Here is a 9,656-nt window from a genome sequence, read left to right on the forward strand (position 1 = left end):
GTGTACTTCTTCCGCCAATCAAGGATTTCGATATATCTCGCTTTGCCACCAACATCCAATGGCGGCACAACCGAGAAGTCTTTTTACTTGAAACTTGTTTTTTATCATAATCGTACTATTTTACATAACATCTTCAATAACTGTATTTCTCAAGTATAATTTACATTTACGTAAGGCTAATGACAGGTCGGTAGACAAGCGAGAATAATGAGTTACGTAAGTTTCATCGAAAATATTATCCATACTTGGCAACTATCCTTTTAGAGATCTGGGGGTCTGGGGTCCTGGGAGTCGGTCGGGGTCCAACGAAAACAACAAGTCAGTAGGATTACAGTGGTGTGAGAAGCCAGATATGTGTTCTTGTGTTCCTGTTACGTGTGTGGTACTATCAAATATTTGATGATGAATGAGTTATTCTTTATGATCGAATGATTTAACGAAAACAGAATTGTGTTTGGCGATTAAGGGAAACGGAGGAGTGTGGAAAACCTCAGTTACTGGAGTTTGAATACACAGCATGGCGAGAAGGGCAGCGGGGAAGTTTGGAGGTAGCGAGCGGCTAACGGCCGCTGCTTCTTCTTCCCCTTACGTTAGCTGTTGCAGATTGCTTTTTCTTCTTGTGTTGTTGATTTCAGTTTGTAGTGCTCAAATCCCCCCGGTTGGAGGGGGTGCTGGGGGCATACCCATCGAAGGTGGCATTCGTCTGGGAGGAGGGCATGGTCGTGTGGAACATATCTCTGACCACGACCTCTTACCAAGGCATAATCGTTGTGAACCCATCACCATCACCTTGTGCAAAGACCTCCAGTATAACACCACCATCATGCCCAATCTTCTCAAACATCATACGCAAGAAGAGGCTGGCATGGAAGTCCATCAGTTTTTTCCTCTGGTCAAAGTAAAGTGCTCAGGTGACCTACAATTCTTCCTGTGTAGTGTTTACGTGCCCGTGTGTACCATTATGGAGAGACCTTTACCCCCCTGCCGACACTTGTGTCTTTCAGCCAAAGACGGTTGTGAAGATCTCATGAACAAGTTTGGATTCCAGTGGCCCGAATCTCTGGATTGCAACAAGTTCCCAGCTGGACCCCACGAAGAGCTCTGCGTAGGAGAGAACAACACAACCCCTCATGACCCCCCTCCTTCTTTTCCAGAGCCCAGACCTCCTGTAGGAGGGACACAATATGCGGGTAAGGACTTTCAATGCCCTGCCCACTTTAAAGTGCCCAAGAGGCTCGAGTACAAATTGAGAGTAGGAAAGGTAGAGGCCCCTGACTGCGGTGCCCCTTGCAATGGCATGTTCTTTAACGAGGAGGAACTCAACTTTTCGAGAAACTGGGTAGGCGGTTGGGCCGCTGTCTGCTTGGCTTCGACCACCTTCACCATCGCATCTTTTTTGGCTGATGTCCGCCGTTTTCGTTACCCCGAGCGTCCGATCATCTTTATCAGCATGTGTTACTGGTTCATCGCCGCCACTTACGTCGTGGGACTCTTCCAGGGGGACAAAATCGCCTGCGACGAGCCCTGGGAACCCCCGCAGTACTTGCCTGAACTAAGGGAGCACATGGTGAGGACAATCACCCAAGGGGTAGACAGGGAGTGGTGCACCATTGTCTTCATGACCCTGTATTTCTTTTCGATGGCCGCCTCCATCTGGTGGGTGGTTCTCACCCTCACCTGGTTCCTGGCTGCTGGACTCAAGTGGAGCCACGAAGCCATTGAAAACAACAGCGCCTGGTTTCATCTAGCTGCATGGGCCATCCCCGCCGTCAAGACCATCGTCATTTTGGCCACCGAAAATGTTGAAGGTCAGAAATGTTCTTACTATATATAGGCTTGCAGTTTCAAAATTCACGAATGCATTTAAGGTTGCCGAGTATGTTTAGATGGTTTTCTTGCTAGTATTGCATTTGCAGATAGCATGAAGTAAATGTTGCATTTTTACTTCGTAAACCTTTTTTTTTATATCAAGTAACAATTAGACTTATTCACTAGATATCCAGTAATTTATTGTATCTTGGCTCCTTAAACCTTAAGATATATTTTGTCAAAGGCCTTCATATTATTTTGGTTGTTACTATTTTTATTATTTATACACCAAACAATTTCATAGTAGTCTAGGTAATGCAGATATTTTTCTCCCATTTTTAATATTCAGAATTATTTTAATTCCTCACCGTATTGGTAAGTTTTCTTAAGAAGAGACTGAATGTATCAGGATTAAAGATTTATTTTATTTTTAGATAGCCTAATTTCTAACGTTAATTAAGGGCATTTACGGACAGTAAGGTATGAATCTCCAATTTGCAGTTTACAAAGCGTACTATATCCTTATCACAGAACGACGAGGGAAGGGCCCTTTTTATATATTTGTAATTTGTTTGGCGTTATTATTCATTCTAACTTATCTACTATGCCAAATAGATTTATCTTTGGGAACTTGAATGATCTTTCTTGGTCATTATTATGATTTATAAAGTTTTGGGGGAATTATAAAGCATTTAAAAACAAATTACAGGCATTAACTTTCATCACGAACTGTTTTGGCAAATATGAGATTATATGAGTTGCTGGAATAGGCTAACCACGCTGTCCTTTAACCTGCACTCGTGAAACCATGTTCGTTGTTAACGTAGATAATTTTGGGCATTTCCGTCATAGAGACTTTAAAACTTTAAATAGTTCTGTCACATGTATCGAAAATACAATTGTGACGGGCCGAGAGAAGGTTGTGACTCAAAGACAGTATGAAAGCAACTGAGTAAATTTATTATAGAACACACTCCTTTATACTGTATACAAAAGCTCAAAGCAACAAGAAATTTCATGTAAAAAAAACAGACACTGTTACAGAGGAGAAAAGCAGACATGTTTATTCTGGTTCTTTTTATTGCGAGGGAAGAGCGAAGATACAAGCATAATATATACACAAAATGAACTATGTACGATCGTGTGACACACGGTTGGTACACAATGAAACAACATTAATTTTCAAGGCGGTTGTGTTATATGTAAATGTAATATTCTTTACATAATCATCAGAATATACACTAATGGAATATTATGCTGCAGTGTATGTTTTAGTTCAAGTTTTAATATGATATATTTTTTAGTTCGTTTTTCTATTCGATTTTGGGAGTTTTTCTATTGATTTTGATTATTTTAATCCGTATGGCCGATGGCTTCCCGTCTAGTTGTCGCCATAAAGGCCGTAATAACCAGTTAAACAGTCATTGATAGTGAAATTCACAACAAATGATATTGGAGTTAAGGCTCGTCTGGAAATTGAATCTTGATTTCTCCCAGGACCCATACAGTGTTCCTGATTTCTCCTTATTTCACTTGTCACCTCCCGGGAAGGCCTCTCACTCTCCCGATAAACATCTCCGTCGACCGATCAGATATCCTGGTTTCTTTCGGCGTAAACAGACCATTCAATAAGTTGCTATGTCGAAAATATTTACCAGGTATTCCGTAAACACACTAAAGTTTGCCTTCCTTTAGATAGACGCGTTGTAAGAGTTTCACTTATATATATATATATATATATATATATATATATATATATATATATATATATATATATATATATATATATATATATATGTATGTATGTATGTATGTATGTATGTATGTATGTATATATATATATATGTATATATATGTGTGTATATATATATATATATATATATATATATATATATATATATATATATATATATATATATATATACATACATACATACATACATACATACATACACTGGCATATAAAGACCATTAACAAACAGGAGTGGAAGGACATGTCTGAGACATTTTTCTTCCAATGGGCTGTGCGTGTTATATGTTTTCTTTTTTTTTTGTCTTTTCATAATGTTTTTTATTTATTGTGACATAGGCTATAGACGATTTATTAATATGACAATTTTATTATCAATACAGACTATTTTGTTGATTCTATGTGTGCTCTTTCCACAGTTGTGTTGTATTTGTTTGAAAGGAAGAATAATTGAATTGAATCTTTCTTCCCAGTGGTATCACGACAGATATTGGATAAAAGGACATAATTTTTCTATTTATTCCCTTTCCTATATCCGATTGGGTTTTTATTGCACGCTATAGAATAAAAGGTCGAAGAGAACATGCCTGAACAATGAACAAATTTGTTTAAAGTTTTCACCTTAAAAGATGTCTATATTTATTTTCCCGTTTCAGAATATAGTAGATTATATTTTTATTCTTTGTATTTGACTTTGCATTTTGACAATTTTAACGATATTCCGTATTTCTGTATCTATAGTTAATTTCAAGTTCTGCAATCGAGTCCGAGCTATATGTTTATTTATTACTTCATTTTCCAGTCTTTTTCCCCTACTTACTTTGAAGATTTGGAAAATCAAGCATCGAAATGTACAAAACAACAGAAAAAAAATGGTAAATAAACGAGAGTTCAAAAGCTCCACATGTTGCAACTACGCCTTCACGGTGATGAGAGCAGGAAAAAAATTCGCAGGTTTATATTGCGTATGGGGCTACTGTCCCCAGTCCACATAGAGCGGTGTACTGTAGGCCTTACTTAGGTGTCTGCGGTGTTCATGCTTTATATCTTTCTTCTGTATGTATCTCCGTTTCAGTGTCGTTTCTTCCTTCTTGTTGTCTAACCCCCATCTAACTTTTACTTTATAGTCAAACTGCTGGTTTTCTTCCTCGGTCTATTGGTCTTGGGTTACACTTGGATACTGAACGGCCTCACCAGCCCCCAGCGCCGGGGTGTATAGCCCAGGTACTAATACCAACATAGCTATATAGACATTAGTATTATGAAAGGTCGATGACATGTATAACCTATATTGTATAGAAGCACATACATATATATTATAATCAGTGAGGATGAAATAAAAGTAAAAGAGAGTCAAAATCAAGTTAAACAACACAGTAAAAAGTCTTTGTCATTCCTTACAAGTGTCCTTAAAGGATTATATAAGCACATTTTATATATATACAGTAGTTATATATATATATATATATATATATATATATATATATATATATATATATATATAGAGAGAGAGAGAGAGAGAGAGAGAGAGAGAGAGAGAGAGAGAGAGAGAGAGAGAGAGAGAGATTTTGATAAGTTGTATTGTATACTTATTCACCCAACGATTTATTATTTTTTGTAAACTAAATATAGTTATGTTAATTTAGTAAGTTGAATGATACGAAAGGTAAACGCATCGAGGTTCATTGTTTTGTCCTCACACACACACACACACACTGCATATGTGTGTACAAAGTTTTAATCCTGTTAAATATTCGGTAATTATAGAATTTTCAGCAGATGTCTCCCAAAAGTCATAATAGCCTAATTGGTATATTACAATAGAAAGTGAAAGTTCTGGAACCTCAAAATGAAATATTTAACGTACATCATGGTTTGAAATTTATTGTTAATGAATTCTATATATATATAAATATATATATATATATATATATATATATATATATATATATATATATATATATATATATATATCTTGAAAAGAGGCCGTTTATAAGGTTTATTATTATGTATAGATTTAAAGCTCTACTCTTTGTTATAGGGTTTAGCATCAACTCATCTCGTCTTATCAAATAATATTGGATATGAATAATATAAAAATATCAATGTATTTTAATCTGCCATCATGATTAATAACACTTGAATATTTTTCCATAATGCAAGTAGCTTAGATGGCAATATCAAGGGTATAATTTGTACCATATCACCTGTTTATATATTGTATATCAGCGTTTGATCAGATTATTTAAAAAACAATCCTTTATTAGGTTTAGAAAGTTAGTTTTACTAGTTTTGATTTTGTCTTGTGTTTTATTTTTATATTATGAAGTAGAATATTTGTTTTAAAAAGTCACAATCCATCTAATGCAATCTGTTTGTTTAAACTATTCAATTATATTCTGCCTCCTCTACTATTTTGTCATTAGTTCATCGAAAACTATTCAGGGTAATGTTCATATTTGTATTAGTACAGTTGACTGAATTAGTAATACAGTATATATAGATTTAATTGGATTTCTGATAAATTTATAGATATACAGTACATAAAGGATATACTGTAAATGCATCACTTTATGACTTTAGTGTAATTCGTCATGGATTTTTAATATTGATTACAAGATTGATATGACAAATATCAAAATGATGACGGTAACGAATTTCTAATAACGTGTGAATGAATCCTTTTTTTTTCTGCGTAATGTTATTTTGAGAGGTAGATTAGATATGATATATTTTTTCTATTCGCATTCTCTCTTATCTAATTAGTTTTATGTATATTTGAGCTGATTCTATTATTAATACAGTTCTTTAGTCGTTAAAGTACTTAAATGTTTTTACAATACACAAAAGTCTAGCTGTAATGAAGAGCGTTGAGGGCGTTCATGGATCGGTTTGTAGGCCTTGATTGGATCTAGCATTATGCATATTCTATTCCTCATGGTTATAATTCGTTAAACAGGAAGTAGAGAGTTATGGGCTATAATTTACTATTTCAAGTTTTTTCTTTGTACAGTATTAATTGGCCCCTCTCTCCTAAGAATCCCGAAATGACCCCGTGTCCAGTTTGGAGGGAGTGTACAAGGGATGAAATTGCAACACTAGCGTCCGTGTTCGATCTCGGCTTGATGAGTGAGGTCTGATTTTCCAAATTCCTCCACCAAGGTTTTATATGCTTGTATTCCTTTTTCATTTCCCACGTTCGTAACTTGCAGTCCTTTCTTTTATTGTAGATTTTTTGTTGCAGTTAGTTAGTAGTCTTGTACTTTATAGGTGGCATACTTTACCTCAGTTACCTTGAAGTCTGCTGATCTGCCCCCACTGTGCTCGAAAAGCTTCGGCGCACCTCATGGCCCGGAAGATTTGTTTGTTATATAAGCTCTTTAGGCAGAAATATTTTAAGACTCATACTAAGTACATTTCAATTGTCAAATCCACGCTATCGTCTTGAAAAACAATAAGAGTTTTCATTTTCTGTTGAGCGAGTTTTATAGCATTATTCCTTCCTGTAGTTACGTATTTGACAGCTCTAGAAATAAAACCTTGAAGCCATCCGTAACTATTCTTGTGACAACGTGATTTGTTAGCTGTATGATGTAGCCTACAGCATATATGTCTATTGATATACGTATTACTTTTCGATTAAAGCTATCACTTTATTTTCCTATTGGTGTGTCTTAGGTAAGGTCAGGGAGGGATATTATGCATTGTACTTGTGACTCCTTAGATGGAGGGGGTCGCTTACAATGTGTTATTTTTAGAACTCTTATTTTTCAGCCATCTACTTATAGCAACCTAGATAGGGGTTTACTTGAAATTCTCTCGTTTAAATGTACTTTTTCGTTGGCCGCCATTATCTTTCGCTATTGCAAGATGGGAACTGTGATCAGATCTTTCAGAAAGAAAGCTTTAATTGAAGTATGTTCGGAGGTGTGGCGTCTTAGCTCGTGGCCGTAAGGGCATAATGGATTAAGTGTCGCCTCTTTGTGATGAGTCTTTAAGGGTATTATCACACCATTCGGGATAGTCATATTAATCCTCCTGAGAAAGGGAGGTGTGCAGCAAAGGGGAATGCACGGAAAGATTATCGAGGTAGAAGGGGACTCGTATGATTGTCGGAAGATGTGAAAAGAGATTTATTAAGCCTGGTAAATTATGAGGCAATTAGTAATCTTCAATAGTGTCAATGCAATGAAGAGCGGGAACAAAGTGGGATCAGGGATGATGTAGATAATAGGAAAGGATTTAGAAGAAAAACACTTATTTATTATCCTATATGTTTTTCTGGCTTAAAAAGAATGAAATGGCTTTAAGCAAATGTCAGTTTAAGGATGTATGTTTTTTCATCCCTTGCGGCTGTTATTTTTAACACAAGAAAATTACGTTGTCATATATTTTATTGTGATCGATTATTTGAATGTTACTTTTACTCAAATTACACGGATCTTATATAAATTTATCTTGTATGATTTCAAGCGTCTGTGATAACCAGCCTCTTGTCAGTTGGAAAAGCGGATTATAATAATGAATTATTTTGACTTTTCCTGCATCATCTCAGGCTGCCTGGTAACATCCGTCATTGTAATACTTCTAAGATGCAGTCTATGGATCTAGTTAATCCTTGTAATATTTCGTTCACCAACTGTTTGCCTTAAGTTTCCTTGTTTCTGCTTCTCTATTAAGAGGTTGGCCATTCGTTCCGCTTTACTTTAGAAAACACCTGATTTTTAGGAATCTTTAGATGTCGTTATTTAAGATGAGGTGTTACCAATGACGTCTCTTAGAGCAGGCTTTTGTACTAAAGACATTTTACTGAGTGTCCTTTTTATGTATGAACTTTGTAGATTGAAGGATGACCCACCCAAGGCAGGATGTAAAAGCAGAAACAGAATGTGGTTTCTAATGATCTTTTATTCTGTTCAATATACTTCTGATTGAATAGTGCACCTGGTTCGCTCAAGAGATTTGCTCTTTAATGGGGTTCAAGTGAAAGAAATTTGACAGCTCATGGGGAGAGATCAGAGGACATGAGTTGAGGCTAATAACAGAACCCATTACACCAGAAAAAGAAAGTTCTTGGCCCTTTGTAACCTCCCGTCCAACATATTGCTAGGCAGGGACGTTACCAATAAGGCATAAAAAAAGGAATGTCATTTTCATTGACATTTTCTAAGATATTTCGTGCCCATTTCAGTAACTTTTTCTTATACATATAGTTAGAAATGGCCAATTCTGGCAAGAGAAATTAGCTGCTGGGCGTAATGTGTAGAAGGTAACCCACGCCTTCTCCCTAACCCTATTTCCTCTTAAGCCTGGCGGGCTGGTCATTTGCATAGGAATGCCATCGCTGAAGAAGTGAGGAATGCTGCAACCGAAATTTTTTGCCAGTTTAGTCCATAGTCAAAGCCTTAGGGATTGCTGAATGAATTTTAATTGATTATGAATAATAGATTAAGATCTAAATAAGTGGTTTATATGTTGTGATAAGTATTATCTTTCTCCCCCTCCCACGCACATAGTTTTTGATAAGAATAAATCGGTATTATAGTGTATTTCATTGATTGACTAGAGGCTGGTCTTTGGCAGTTTAAATGTTGTGTTTAGAAAGAGGGAGCGAGTAGTTAACGAGGAAACTGAGCCTTGTTTACTCTGAGCTATGCCCTTTTTCCCTGTTTATAATCGTATTTCTTCATAGAAGAATATTTCATTCCATTTTTATTGTGGTATTGTATTGGAGTTTAACCATCGCACCTTTTCCGGGCTCCCCCACCCCCACCTCCCCCCCAAAAAAGAAAGTCTATGAAATTTGTAGCATTTCAATAGAAGAAATTGTTACAATGTGTGCATAGAAGCCATTCGAGAATTACGGCTTGCGTTCTAAGGACTTGGATTTTGTAAAGGCCCATTCTGGAATTCTGTATCGGTTTTGTTCTCTATTGTAGGGGGCCTATGTAGAGATCTTGGATGCAGACACCCGTTTGATGTGCGTCTTTTATGTATGTCATCACATTAGGAATAGTATCGGTTGTGTGGTTCTTGACCCCGGATTATTTCATAATTTCATATAATTCATAAGTTATATACGTTTATATATATATAT

At 36.1% G+C, this 9,656-nt stretch overlaps 1 protein-coding gene across 1 annotated transcript in view; it reads left to right on the plus strand.

The window, feature by feature from the left end:
• Window positions 1–311: 311 nt before the first annotated feature.
• Window positions 312–9,656, plus strand: part of fz (frizzled) — a 294,933-nt gene continuing 285,588 nt past the window's right edge. Inside the window, exon 1 of the mRNA XM_068363738.1 lies at window positions 312–1,808. Coding sequence (XP_068219839.1) covers window positions 518–1,808 — 1,291 coding nt within the window. The 5' untranslated portion in view covers window positions 312–517. The remainder of the gene's footprint in view (window positions 1,809–9,656) is intronic.

This window comes from Palaemon carinicauda, chromosome 40 (assembly GCF_036898095.1).
Source record: "Palaemon carinicauda isolate YSFRI2023 chromosome 40, ASM3689809v2, whole genome shotgun sequence".
NCBI classification, from domain to species: Eukaryota; Metazoa; Arthropoda; class Malacostraca; order Decapoda; family Palaemonidae; genus Palaemon; species Palaemon carinicauda.